The sequence below is a fragment of the Agelaius tricolor genome, unplaced genomic scaffold (genome assembly GCF_023055355.1).
Source record: "Agelaius tricolor isolate 1412-34295 unplaced genomic scaffold, bAgeTri1.0.p SCAF_78, whole genome shotgun sequence".
Lineage (NCBI taxonomy): Eukaryota > Metazoa > Chordata > Aves > Passeriformes > Icteridae > Agelaius > Agelaius tricolor.
In genome coordinates this window covers 909,952-923,788 of record NW_027269338.1, presented here as the reverse complement: position 1 = coordinate 923,788, position 13,837 = coordinate 909,952, and the positions used below count along the sequence as shown (strand labels likewise).

The 13,837-nt window shown below is 54.3% G+C and overlaps 2 protein-coding genes across 3 annotated transcripts; one reads left to right on the top strand and one right to left on the bottom strand.

Annotated features, from left to right (window-relative positions):
* Positions 1 to 906: 906 nt before the first annotated feature.
* LOC139585390 (NAD(P)(+)--arginine ADP-ribosyltransferase 2-like) lies at positions 907 to 3,748 on the top strand. Of its 2 annotated transcripts, none has more exons than XM_071418118.1 (3): positions 907 to 1,224; positions 1,901 to 2,687; positions 3,211 to 3,748. In XM_071418118.1, exons 2-3 carry the CDS (start codon positions 1,934 to 1,936, stop codon positions 3,294 to 3,296), a joined length of 840 nt encoding a protein of 279 aa, XP_071274219.1. In that variant the 5' UTR covers positions 907 to 1,224; positions 1,901 to 1,933; the 3' UTR covers positions 3,297 to 3,748. The 2 variants fall into 2 exon arrangements, with proteins under 2 accessions (XP_071274219.1, XP_071274218.1); XM_071418117.1 differs by having other exon boundaries at positions 907 to 1,301.
* A 3,346-nt stretch (positions 3,749 to 7,094) lies between these two features.
* On the bottom strand, positions 7,095 to 11,662 carry LOC139585420 (NAD(P)(+)--arginine ADP-ribosyltransferase 2-like). Its single transcript, XM_071418175.1, has 2 exons — positions 11,210 to 11,662; positions 7,095 to 7,653 (listed from the first exon to the last, which is right to left on the bottom strand). The coding sequence occupies exons 1-2, from the start codon at positions 11,404 to 11,406 to the stop codon at positions 7,095 to 7,097; spliced, it is 756 nt and encodes a 251-aa protein (XP_071274276.1). The 5' UTR covers positions 11,407 to 11,662.
* Between the last annotated feature and the right edge of the window lie 2,175 nt (positions 11,663 to 13,837).

Here is a 13,837-nt window from a genome sequence, read left to right as displayed (position 1 = left end):
TCATTGTTCAGTCTTCTTTCTTCATGCATCTCATTGTGGTTTATTGTTTTCCCTTCAGGCACTCTGCTGTGGTTTTTGCTCTGTCTTCTTAGCCCGCCCCACATCCTGGACTCGTTTTTCTCCTGAGTAGGCTCTTCCTGTTTTTGAGCTATCGGGGACAATGTGAAATTCTACTCAGACCCCTTAAAGGCTGCTTGGGCGCTGTGTCCGTTTTCCTGCAAAAATCCCTCAACAGACATGCCTGTGGGCACCTTGAGCGTGGGGATGATCTCTTGGGGGAGTGCCTGGGTGCCTGAGCTGAGCTGAGCTGCCCCAAGGCGTGGCCGTTCTACAACCCAGGGCACACCAGCCTGGGGACTGACAAATCCCTGTGGGAAATAGACTTGCACTAAAGCAGCACGAGAGGTTCCTTTGTATTCAAAACCATCACCTCCAGGCATCACTGAAAGAGGAAAGACTCCTGGGGATTACTGGCAAATGGATTTTCTGAGCTACCACGCCAACATAGGCTCAGGTATCTCCTGGTGTTGGTGGATCCCTTCTTGGAGGTCCAGAACTTCTCCTGCCACGCCAACAAGGCCAGGGAAGTCACCCAGGCACTCCCCCAAGAGATCATCCCCAGCTCAAGGTGCCTGCAGGGATGGCATCTGATAGGGGAGCCCAAGTGGTATCTGAGGTGTGGCAGCAACTCAGTGAGCAGTGGGGAGTGGGACTGGAGGGGACTGGGGGAACATGGGACTGTGGGATTGGGGTCCTGGAGGGTGAACAATAAGAGAGAGAATAGAAATTGAGATCCTTTAAAGGTGCTTAATAGGGTTTAAAAAGAAGTAGTAAAAATCAAGAAAAGGATGTAGACGTGTGTACAGAGAAGAACAAAGGTGGGTGGAACCTGTGAAGAAAGAGATAAAGGGCACTCCTGTGAGGGGTTTTGGCAAATTCTGTACCAGAGAAGGAGCAGTGTCTGCCAAAGGTGAAAGTTCAAGGTGAGGTTATCTGGCACACTGGGGCCCTCAGTGAAAACCACACTGAGAAAAGTCATTTTTAGGACTCTCCAGGACCATAAAAGGATTTCAAGAAAGAGGTGGAGCCATGCAAATTATTGCTAGGAAATGTACAGTTTCTGTACTAGGTGAGGGACACATTATAACGAATATTTGCAATTGTGGTGGATAAAGACCCTGTGGCAAAGTCCCCCCTGACCTGCAGGATCAGGACAGATCCACTGTGAGTCTGAGCTGATAAAGAATTCAGTTTTTATGCTACCTGCAGTTCCATCAGGGAGTTCACTCCAGCTGATTTTGGTATCAGGGCTGGGGGGACTCCAGGGGGACTCTTGGGGGGACACGGGACTGAGGGATTGGGATTGCGGTGCTGGGGGGACCCTGGGGGAGTCACAGGTCTGGGATTGGGGTAATGGGGGCTCTGGGGGAAAATGAGGGGGGACACGGGATGGTGAGAGTGGGACTGGGGTGATGGGGAGGCTGGGAGACACTGTGGGGGCAGAGGGTGATGCCTGGATTTGGGTTGATGTCCTGGGGTGACACCAATGGAACTGGGGAATGGGAGTGGGAGTGGGGTCTGGGGACCAACTGAGAGGGACACTGAGGGGCTCAGGGAGTGAGCCCAGGATTTGAGGGGACGTGTATTCATGGGAGTAGGATTGGGCTTCTGGGGGGCCAGGGGTATTCTGGGATTGGGGTTCCTGGGGCTGGGGGACATTGGGGAGGGATAAGTAACCCCAGGATTTGGGATGAGGGAGCCCAGACATGCCCAGGGCTCTGCTGGCCAGGAGTGCCTCCCTCCCCCCTGGGCTGACCCCACTCCCCTCCCCAGTCCCTCACTGATGAACCTTCCCTGTGTCTCCCCTGTGTCTCCTCTGTGTCCCCTTTGTGTCCTCCAGTGTCCACACCGGTCCCTGTGGCCTCTCCCCTCCATGGCCCTCCTGGCTCAGACCCTGGCACTGCTGGCAATGGCCGTGGCCACCATGGGCATCGAGGTGGTGCCCCTGGACATGGCCCAGGACTCCTTCGATGACCAGTACCGGGGCTGTGGCCCTGCCATGACTGAGGCGTTGCCAGCCCTCAACCGCTCCGAGTTTGAGCAGACCCCTCTCTTTGCCCAGGCCTGGACTAAGGCCAGAGCTGAGTGGCAGAGTCTGGGGTCTCGTGTGTTCCCTCTGTCATCTCCAGCCCAGGCCATCGCCCTCATGGCCTACACGATGAATGACCTGTACAGAGAGTTCAACGCAGCCGTGCGTACAGCCGGGCAGGAATACCGGGAGAACTTCCACTTCAAAACTCTGCATTTCCTGCTGACCCAGGCCCTGGCGACACTGAGGGTCACTCAGGGACCAAAGTGTCAGAACGTGTACCGGGGGGTGCGTGGGGTCAGGTTCCAGGCAGTGTACGGTGACATCGTCCGGTTTGGTCAATTCACGTCGGCATCCCAGAGTCAAACAGCCTCCCAGAAATTTGGGATAGACACGATGTTCCAGGTGCACACGTGCCACGGTGCAGAAATCCGGGAATTCTCCAAATATCCTGGCGAGAAAGAGGTGCTGATCCCACCCTTTGAGACCTTCGAGGTCATCAAAGTCAGCCAGGAAGGAGAAAGGGTGCGGATCCAGCTCCGCTCCAAAGGGACCTTCAGCAAATACAACTGCGAGTGGCTGCAAGGTGGCGCCACAGGTGAGAGCCTGGGGCGATGGGGACACCCACTGGGGATAGGGCAGGGACATGGGCACCCAGTGTGGCTGCGGGGACAAGAATGGCCATGACAGGGCACCGGGATGGGGACCCCCACATCTGGGAGGAGACAGGGTCAGGGAGAGCCCAGCCAGGGGACGACAGGGACAGGGATGTCCCCATTCTGATCCTGTCCCTCCCCACCAAAGGCAGTGCTGTGGGGATGGGCCCTGTGTGCTGGACGTGGGTGGGCTGGGAGCCCTCATGGCCCTTCCTGAACCCCTGTCCCCAGCTGTCACCCGCCATGGCACCTCCTGACTCCTCCTGATCCCTGTCACCCCTATGACCACCATGACCCCTCTGCCCTCCCCGGGCCTCGTGCCCCCCTGTGCCCCCCCGCAACACCCTGTCACCTGACACCTCATGGCCCCCATCTCTCCTGTCACCCCTAACCCCCCATTATGGTTGCCCCCAACCCCCTCACTCCCCCCATGATCCCCCTGACGTCCGTCTCTTTGTCTGCCAGGTGGCAGCGCCTCCAGGGCTCCCTTCCATGTCGGAGGACTCCTCCTGGCCACCACGGCCCTGGCAGTGGCCACTGGGATCCTCTGAGCCACGAGGCCACTGTGGTCTCCAAGGTCACTGTGGTCACTGTGGCAAGCATGGCCGCCATGGCAACCAAGGTCACTGTCATCCCTGTGGCCACCACAATCACCAATACCACCATGACCTCTGGAGAAACGAGGCCACCAAAGCTACCAAGGCCACCACAGCCACTCTGGCCACCTTGGCAGCTATTGCCACCATGAGGTCACTGTGGCCACCATTGTCATTGTGGCACTGCGGCCACCACAGCCACTCTGGCCTCATGGTCACAAAAATCAACAAGGCTTCTGTGACCACCATGATCACCAAGAGACCCGGAGTCACCATAAAGTTACAACAGCCACTGTAGCCACTGTGGCCACCAGTATCATTGTGCAAAGCAATTCTATTAAATAATTCTATCAAAACAATTCCATTAAATAAATCTGACAAAGCCAGAAAAAAGTGACAATTCCTAAGCAGGGCTCAATGTCAGTCCTCACACCAACACTCCTGGGAACGTGTCTTTCTCTCTGCCTCAAGGAGGATCCCTCAGGAGCACTCCCTCCCAAGGGAGGAACCTCACACACATTTCATTTCAAGCAGGAACCGGGGAGAGGAATCTCTGTCTGAGAGGGGACTGGACATTCCCAGGGTCAGTTGATAGATGGCCAGGCCCAGCTCTGGTCTTTTAGCCTCAGGGTGCAATTCAGGGATGGTAATTTCATCTGGTTTTTGCCCAATTCAGCAGCAAAAGGAGCACCTGACCCCTCTCAGGACAGCCCTGATGGCCACAAATGGGGCATTGTCCCTGGGGCACATTCCAGGCAGAGCATCCTGCCACATCCTGCACTTCAGGGGGACCTTAAAGGCTGGAAACTTGGAGGTTCAAGAGTGCAAGGGCAGGGTCCTGTCCCTGTGGAGGGACAGTCCCCAGTGGCAATCCAGGCCCAGAGGGTCCTGCTGGGGCAGATCTGGGGAAGGACCTGGGGGTGCTAGCTGGTGACCCGTGAAGCTGGCCATGTGGCCTGGGGCCTGGAGGGATCCAGGGTGTATCATGAAGAGCAGGGCCCAGAGTATTTCCAAGGAGGAAGGGCAGTGTTTGTACCCCTCTGCCCTTCCCATTGAGGCACATCAGGAGTGCTGTGTCCTGATCTGGCAGTGCTGTGACCAGATCGGCCGAGTGCTGTGTCCTGTCCTGGGCTGCTCTGGCCCCAGTCCAGGTCTCAGGGATGACGCTGCCTGAGCCGGGAGGTTGGGCCAGGTGCCCACTCTGGGTCCTTCCAGCCTGACCCATGCTGGGATTTGGGGATTCTGGCAGTTGTGGTTCAGGAATTGCCCACTGGAGGGCAGCAGCGAGCGTGGGAAATCAGCGTCACTGCGCATGCGCTGCCCCCAGCTGCAGTTCCGGGTGCCAACAGCAGGCGGCAGCATGAGCTGCTGGCGCTGCCCAGCGCCCGCCCCGCCCCATCCTGGCCCCGGGGGCTCTGCAATGGTTTGGGCTGGAGCGACCTTAAAGCCCGTCCGGTGCCAGCCCTGCCATGGGCAGGGACATCTTCCCCTGGGCCAGGCTGCTCCAGGCCCTGCACAACCTGGCCTTGACCCTTCCAGGAGTGGGGCAGCCACAGCTTTGGCACAGATGGGTAATATGATGATTGGTTCTCAAAATTAAGGAATGAATATTGTGTTTATGTTAAGAGAAATTTTGTTGATGTATGGTTGCTGTGATTTTAGTTTGTTGTTTGGACATCCTGTGTTCTCCCCATTGCCCCCTCTCCTCCCCCCATATTGTTGCTGCAGGACAGCTGTGGTTGTCAGGATTGTCAGGGACATGTACCCGTGCCCCTTGCACGGGGCAGTTGGGAATGGGGAATGCCTGTTGCTGCAGAGGAGTGGCATGGGATCTCACCTCCAATCACACTGCAGGAAGGTCTCCACCAATGGACAGCAAGGAAGAGTCAGCTGGTAGACTGTGGGAGGGGCCAGGGATTTAGAAGGAAAATGTTTGAATATGTATGACTTATAAATATGACTTATAAATATGTATTTGGCTGATGGAACACCAGGGGGATAAAGGACAGAGCCGCCATTGATGAGACTCTGGCTTCAGCTAAGCATATAGCTCAGGATACAATGGAACATTTCCTCTATCTACCTTTTGGTCAGAAAAATTCACCTTGCCAGAGGTTTACTTGCAGAAAGGAGACAGAAGTGCCCTGTAATTTTATTCGTGATCAAAGGAAGAGGCCGTGGGGAATTTCCCCACAGGGTGTCACAAGTTGCTGGACGATGCAGCCTCCTTTTTACCCCAATTTCCCACCCATATCTCCCACTCCCTTTCCCCATTGGCAGAGGTATTTGGAAGGTGCAGACTTCCCAATCCAGCCACTGCACGTCCCCCTTGCTACACACCCCACCCTTCTGCCACACAATCACATGATCATTAAAATGAGCTTTAACTTTACCCTGGGCAGAGTAATTAATATTCATAAGCCTGTTAAATCTTTGTTCTTCTTCTTGAAATTCAGGAATTTGGTAGGACCTTGCTGAGCAGCAGTCCATGTCAATGAGGAACATTTTCTGAAACTGATAGTTTCTCCGCTCACTTCCTTCTCTACAAGTCTCTACCACCAGATTCACACAATCTATTTGTAAAGAAACATTCCTCTTATTCCTTTCTAGGTTAAATTAATTGGGATGCGGAAATAGAGTTTGGTTTGGTTTAAGTGCTGAATATGTGGGAATTCACAGGATTTGGGCAAGAATCAATGAATTTTCAAAGAAGTAAAGGGCAGTTAATGAAATGTTAGGGCGTGGGGAGTAGGTAGAATTTTCTTTTTCTCTTCTCTTCCTCTTTTTTCCCTTTTTTCTGCTCAGGGAAAATGGCAGTGGTGGCCTTGGTAGCCTTGGTTGCCTCTTTTCTCTGGGGGTCACGGTGGCTTTGGTGATCCTGGAGACCACGGTGACCTTCATTGCCCTGTGGCTCAGACAATCCAGCCGGGGCTGTAGTGGCCAGGAGAAGCCCTCTGAGGTGGGAAGGGGCCCTGGGGATGCTCCCACCTGGGAGGAAAAAGAGGAGAATGAGTGGTCGATGGGGTTGAAGAGGGTGAGGTGGGTCAGAGAGGGGTCAGGGATTACAGGGGTACAGGGGGGGTGTGAGGGGAGTTCAGGTGGGGTGGAATACCGTGGTGGTGGGGATCAGGGTGCTCAGGAAAGCCATGGGAGCTGTCAGGGGTTCAGAGGGGGCCATCACACAGGGTGAGTAAAGATGGGGGCCACGGGCAGTGGGAGCATTGGGGGTGAGCAGTGGCTGGTGTGCAGGAGGGAGATTGATGGTCAAGGGGCCATGGGCGCTTTAGGGATGATGGGGTGTCAGGGGGGCAGTGGGGTAATATAGGGAGCAATAAAGGGTTTCAGGAGGCTCAGATTGAGCTTTAGGGCTGACAGGTGTCAGGAGGAGATAGGGGGAGCCATGAGGGGTGTCAAGGGGGTGGGAGAGGTTCAGGGGGGGTCAGGAGGATCCCAGCCCACTCATGACCAGCTCACAGGGCCGGTCCCTACAGAGCTGGTCTGCAGAGGGGAGGGACAGAGACAGCAGAGGAGGGTTCCTATCTCTGTCCATTTCAGCGTCCCTGTCCCTGGCATCCTCTGGGCAGGGGTGTGTCTGTCCCCTCCCAGATGTGGGGGTCCCCATTCCTGTGCCATGTCATGGGTGTCCCTGTCCCCCATCACCCGTGGGTGTCATTGTCCCCTGTGCCTTAGCATGGGTGTCCCCATCCCCGCAGTGGGTGTCCCTGTCCTCCAGGTTTTCCCCATGATGTCACGTCACAGCCACTCGCAGCTGTATCTGCTGAAGGTCCCTCTGGAGCGGAGCTGGATCACTGCCCTCTCTCCTTCCTGGGTGACACCGGTGACCTCAAAGGTCTCCAAGGGTGGGATCAGCACCTCCTCCTCAGTAGGACTGGAGGAAAATTCTTGGATATCCACGCCGTAACACGTCTGCACCTGGAACATCGTGTCTGTCCCAAATTGCTGAGCGATCTGTTTATGCAGTGATGTCGATGTGAATCGACCAAACCGGATGGTGTCACCACACCGTGCCTCAAACCGGACACCAGGCACCCCCAGAGACACATGGTGACACCGTGGTCCCCGAGTGTCCCTCAGTGTCACCAGGGCCTGGGTCAGCATGAAATGCAGTGTTTTGAAGGGGAAGTTTGCAGTCTCATCCTGCGGCCACTGGAGCTGATGGGTGCCGGCCAGCCGCTCCTGGAGTGACCGCTGGAGAGCACAAATCCTGCATCTCCCAGGTTTTCTGCCAGAACCCCGAGTAGTGGCTCCATCTGCGGTGTGGGGATGCAGGCGAGAGCAGGGCTGCGAAGCACTGAGGCAAAGGAAGGAAGGAGTGGACACGCATGTGGATGCCAAGGCGCTTTTTAGACCCAGGTGGGGCCAGTGATGGTGTCAGAGAAAAACCGTTGGGGAGGCACTTATAAAGGGGAAGGGCGTGACACGAGGAGACACGAGGGAACCAATGAACGAAGCCCAGGGGAGGAGCGAGGGACACAAGTGAACCAATAGGAATGGCCCAGGGGAGGGAAAAGGCTCAGGGGACAAATCATATGTTAGGTAAGGGAAGATTGACATAGAAATTTCTTGAAATGAAAGGGGTTGGTTACAATGATAGGTAACTGGCGGGAGAAACAAACCATAATGAGGGAGAACATGGGGGGAACTGAGGGTCAAACCAAAATCTTAACTTATAAAACATAACCAACTTCACAATAAAACCCGTACAGGACACACAATGTTACATCTCCCCCTTTTTTGTTTTAAAAAGGAGAGGGGGACACTGTAAAAAGGCACAGAGTCCAGTTCCTGGGGATGGTGCTGTAAAATGTGTAAAGTCCAGTCATTTGTACTCTGGTGCTCTCTGCCTTTTGGCTCTCCCACTCTCTATCACTCTTTGTGACACCGGCCGCAAAGGCGATCTTGCATGCTGAGGAAGGCTTTGAGGTGGAGGCAGTGATGACTTGCTTCAAGACACCGAGGCACAAGGATGGCTGGAAACAAATGGCAGCAAAGTAACTTCTGCTCTTCATGCAGGACAGCATCCACAATTGCGAGGAGCATTGTGGGCGCCTGAAATGAAATGAGAGCAGAACACTGATGAATACTAAAACATAACAACGGAATTTCTCTGAGGGAGAGGCAAGTGAATAAAAGAGGTAATATCAGGAGTGTCTTCCCCTCCTGCGAGGTTTTCTATTCTGTGCAAACGTACGGTCATTGGGGTCCTCCTGGCCGTGGGGGGTTACAGCTTGAGGCGCGCTAACAGATTCCATTGGTGTATAGGGCTTGATTGGTTTCTCAGGGACCCATCTGACACCTGAGGGCGTGGACACGCAGGCATTTCCATGACCCCAAGTGATAAGCTGGAATGGACCCTGGATTTCTGCAGAGTCTGGGTCCCTAATAAGGACAGGTGGCTTTTCTTTGAACCCATAGTGTTGCTGATGGAAGTGTCTCAGGACTGGTGGCTCGGGTGTGTCGAAAGAGCAATTCAAAAAATTGATAGTAAAGAGCGCTTTACAAAGTCTGAGGTGTGGGGACAGAGCTTGGACATCTCCCCGTTGGCGGGCGAGGACTTGCTTTAAGGTTTGGTGAGTGCGTTCTATTACAGCCTGACCAGTGGGGGAGTGTGGAATTCCCGTCCAATGTTGTACCCCCCATTCCTGCAAAAACTCACCAAACGCCTTGGAGGTACAAGCTGGGCCATTTTCTGCTTTGATGGTAGATGGGATCCCCAAAACTGCAAAGGCAGGCATCAGATGTTTTTGTGCATCTGCCGCTCTTTCCCCAGTGTGGGCTGAGGCTAAGACTGCCCCCGAGAAGGTGTCCACAGATATGTGGACATATTTGAACTGCCCAAATTCGGACACGTGGGTGACATCAGTTTGCCAGACCTCGCAGCTGCAGAGTCCTCTAGGGTTCAGCCCGGAACCCAATGATGGTAGAGCCGTCTTCTGGCAATTTGGACAGGTGGCCACAATCGCATTGGCCTGGTCCCGCTGCAGGTGAAATTGGCAGTGCAGCCCTGGGGCATTCTGGGGGAATTGCTGATGGCTTAATTTGGCCTGCTGGTCAGTGCTAGGCAGGCCAGCCAGCTGCAGGGGTGCGGCTGGGGCGTCTGCCCCGCGGTTTCCCTTGGCAATAAACCCAGGGAGGTCGGTGTGTGATCTTACGTGCATTACGAAGAAGGGTTGCTCTCGGTGGGAAACCAGGTGTATTTAATGTGAGAGCAAGCGATAGATGGCAGGATTGGAAACTTCTTTGTGCACTGCAGGTTCTGCCCGGGACCCTACGCCTGCTACATAGGCTGAACCGGTTACTAGATTAAAAGGCTGTGGAAACTTCTCAAAGGCCCTGATGACTGCATCTAACTCAGCAACTTGCAGAGAACCCTCCACAATCTGCACATCGGCTTCCCACTGCTGAGTCTGAGGGTCCTTCCAAGTAAGCACTGACTTGTGGGATCCTCCAGATGCATCTGTAAAAACTGTCCGGGCTTTGAGTGGGTGGCAACTTTGAACCTCTTTTGGAATTAAATTAAATTCAACATTAAACAATTTGTGGCCTGGATGGTCGGTTGAAATTTGGCCAGTGTAGCTGTCTAGGGCGAACTGCAAATTCTGACTAGAACGGTATAAATTTTCCACAGTGTCCAGTGTATCGTCCCCATGGATGTTTGGATAGGGAGGTGAATGCATGCAAAATCGCACCCTGCCAACACACGCAGGCGAGCCCTAGCCCTCGTGATCAGCTGGGCCATCAGCTCTTGTGGCTTGGTGATGCTCTTGGACAGCTGGTGACCAAGGAACACCCACTCTATGATTAAGAGGGGGTCCTTTTGGTCCGTGTCCCATGAAAAATCAACCCATAAAGATGCGGTGGCCTACCCAGGATGATGAAGCTGAAGGGCAGATCCTCACGGCACCGGTGGGCGTGTCGACTTGCAATGGTGGACTGGACCTTCTCGAGTGCTGCCCTTGCCTCCGGAGTCAGGGACCTCGGGGAATCCTGGGTCTCCCCCCCTTTTAACAAGTTGAATAGAGGGGATAAATCTCTTGTGGTGAGTCCTAACCAGGGCCTGCTCCAGTTGAGGGATCCACAGAGCTGGTGCAGGTCTCTTAGGGTTTTAGGGTTAGTGTGAATTAGGATTTTTTGGGGTGTAATGGTACGGTTGGTGATCTCAGATACTTCCAAGGCAGCAGGTGTTGGACTTTCTCTGTTTGCAGCTCAAATCCTGCCACTGACAAGGCTGTAATCGTGTCCTCTAAGGCGCGTGCAAGCGTGTCATCATCAGGGGCACAAATTAAGGATCTCATCCATGTAATGATATATTATGCATTTTTTCTCCCTTGCGCGCACAGGGGACAGAACCCTAGCAACACACCACTGTCAGATAGTGGGGCTGTTCTTCATTCCCTGAGGAAGAACGCACCAGTGGTAGCGCTTCATGGGAGCTCCTCTGTTGATGGGGGGCACAGAGACAGCAAACCATGGCGCATCATCTGGGTGAAGGGGAATGTGAAAGAAAGAGTCTTTGATGTCAATAACTGCCAATTTCCAATTTTGTGGGAGCACAGATGGGGAAGGCATCCCTGGCTGGATGCAACCCATGTCTCCAATGACATTTTTGATTTTCCTCAGATTGTGGAGAAGATGCCACCTGCCACCTCCACGCTTCCTGATGACAAAACCAGGAGAGCTCCAGGGGCTGTTGGTAGCATTCTGTAGCGCACAATGCTACAGAAGTTGTCCCGGTATTGCTGGTGGGAGTGCCCGGCCACATGCACGGTGGCATTGAACTCCTTGTACACGTCCTTCATCGTGTAGGTCATGAGGGCGATGGCCTGGGCTGGGGACAGAGGAGTCACAGGTGGACCCGCCTCCACCACTCGGCCGCAGCCAGCATCCAGGTCTGGGCAAACAGAGGATTCTGCTGGAACTCAAAGTGGTTGAGGGCTGGTAACAACTCTGTCATGGCGTGTCGGCAGCCTGGATGCTGGTCATCAAAGGAGTTCCAAGCCATGTCCAGGGGGACAACTGTGAAGCCTGTGTTTGCCACGGTCATTGCCAGCAGTGCCAGGGTCCTAACCTGGGAGTCCAGAGAAGGCAGTGGCCACCAGGACTAGTGTGAAACACCGGGGGACATTGGGAAACTGAGGGGACACTGTGGGACATGGGGAACACTGAGGAACACGGCAGGACACTGATGTGGCACTGAGAGGATGCTGAGGGGACATGGGGGGACAATGGGACACAGAGAAGATCCATCCATCAGGGGCTGGGGAAGGAGGGTGGTGTCAGCCCCAGGAGAGGGAGGGCAGCCTTGGCCAAGAGAGCTCTGTACACATCCTGGGAGCCTGATCTCAAATCCTGGGGTCATTCCTGGGTGACCCAGTGTCCTCCAGTCTCCCAGGGGCCCAAATCCCACACCTGCATTCTTGCTGTAATGTCCCCAGTGTCCCTTCAGACCCTCCAGGACCCCAACCCAAATCTGGGGTCACCCCCTGACCTTCCCAGTGTCACTCTTGCCCCCCCTCCTTGCCCCAATCCCACTCCCAGTCTGGTGACCCCTTTGGACTTGTTGCAAATGATACACCCCAGGAGCCCAACCCAAATGCAGGGATCACCCCCTGCCCCCTGCAGTGTCCCCCAGCACTGCCAAGGAGATGAGTGGGTAAAGAGGGAAAATCCCTGATTTGAAAGAAAAAAGAGTTTCCTGAGTGAAACATGAGGGTTTTTCATCACAAAATAGGTGGTGCAGCCTCTGTCCCCCTTTCTCCATTTTATTTTTCTTCCTTTCTCATTCTGTTTGTTTTTCTTTCTTTCCTCCCAGTGCTTCTTCTGTTGCATTGCCTCAAATCAGGAAATTTGGAACAGGCCCCAAACTGATTATTAATCCTTTTCAAATTGCACCGAGCAGCCCCCAGCAGCTCCGTCAGCCCTTGCTGCTGCTCCAGACCCTTCCCCAGCTCCATCCCTTCCCTGGTCATGCTCCAGCCCCTCCAGGTCCTTTCTCAGGGTCTGCAGTGAATGAGGAAAAAGGGAGGAACATTTCTCCAGCACTCTTTGTAGACAGAAGTTTGAAAAATAAAGCTTTGATTTCCCTCGAACAAAAACTCCAGGAACTGCTTTATTTTAGGAAATGAGGCGCTCTGCAGGAGAGGCGTTAAAGGAGCTGGACATGACCCCTGGACATGTCCTGGAATCTGATCCCAAATCCAGGGGTCACTCCTGGATGCCCAGTGTCCCCCAGACCCCCCGACTCCCAATCCCAGTCCCACAGTCCTATATCCCCCCTCAAGGTGTCTTGTCAGCCACCCTCAGGACCCTGACTCAAATCTTGGGGTCATTTCCTGACCCCCCCCAGTAACCCGAGTGACCCCCAGACTCTCAATCCCACTCCCACAGTTCTGTGTCCCCCCTCCCGGTGTTTCCCAGTGTTTCCATTACCCCAATCCCTCTCCCAGTCCCTTGTACCCCTCCCAGTGGCCCCATGTCCCCCAGGACCCTGGCCCAAGGTTTGGGGTCCCCAATGGGTCCCACTGTCCCTGTCCCCTCCTCCCCTTACCCCAATCCCACTCTCAGTCCCATGACCTCCCCAGTGACCCCTGGACCCCGATCCAGTCCCATGGGCCCCCGAAGCGTCCCCCATCACCCCACTGCCACTCCCATGGTCCTGTGTCTCCCACTGCTGGCCCCCAGACCACCCCAGCACCCCAGTCCCTGTTCTGTGACACCCCAGTGCCCCCCCAGACCCCAATCCCGCTGTCCCATGTTCCCCCACAAGGGTACCCAGCCCCTGATGCTGAAATGGGACAGAGTGAAAGTCCCTGATGGAACTGCAGGTATCAGAAAGCCGGAATTCTTGATCAGCTCGGACTCACAGCATTTCTCTCCTGGTCCTGCAGCTCAGGGGGGACTTTGCCATTGGGTATTTATGCATCATAATTATAAATATTCATGAATTTGTGTCTTTATCTAATACAGGAACCAGCACTTTTTTCCGTAAATAATCTGCCTGGCTCTGCTGCTTTTTATTGTGCTGGAGACTCATTAAAATGAGTTTTCTCATTGTGGTTTTCACTGAGTGCCCCAATATCCCACGTGACCTTGCCTCAAACTTTTGCTTTGGGCAGGCGCTGCTCCTTCTGTGGTACAGAACTTGCCAAAAACCCCTCACTGCAGTTCCCTTTATCTCTTTCTCCACAGGTTACAGCCACCTTTGCCCCGCTGTGTTTTTACCTGTTCATCTTTAAGCTGTACCCAGCACCATTAAGGGATGTAAAACTTTCTATTCTCTCTCTTATTGCTCAGTCCCCAGGACCCCAATCCCACCGTCCCATGTCCCCCCAGTTGCCCCCAGTCCCACTCCCCAGTGCTCATTGAGTTGCAGTCACACCTCAGATACCAACTGGGGTCCCCTATCAGATGCCATCTGCGGAGGATCAGCAATGGGATATCACGCCATGATCAATATGACCAAGTGAAGTCAAATT

Excerpts from the sequence above, each read along its gene's own strand:
- LOC139585420 (XM_071418175.1), bottom strand. The coding sequence starts at position 11,406 with ATGACCGTGGCAAACACAGGCTTCACAGTTGTCCCCCTGGACATGGCT. Across the intron at positions 7,654-11,209 it reads TGGTGGAGGCGGGTCCACCT|TGCTTCGCAGCCCTGCTCTC; the intron begins GTGACTCCTCTG and ends CCTTTGCCTCAG.
- LOC139585390 (XM_071418117.1), top strand. The coding sequence starts at position 1,257 with ATGCTACCTGCAGTTCCATCAGGGAGTTCACTCCAGCTGATTTTG. Across the intron at positions 1,302-1,900 it reads GTTCACTCCAGCTGATTTTG|TGTCCACACCGGTCCCTGTG; the intron begins GTATCAGGGCTG and ends TGTGTCCTCCAG. Across the intron at positions 2,688-3,210 it reads GCTGCAAGGTGGCGCCACAG|GTGGCAGCGCCTCCAGGGCT; the intron begins GTGAGAGCCTGG and ends TTTGTCTGCCAG.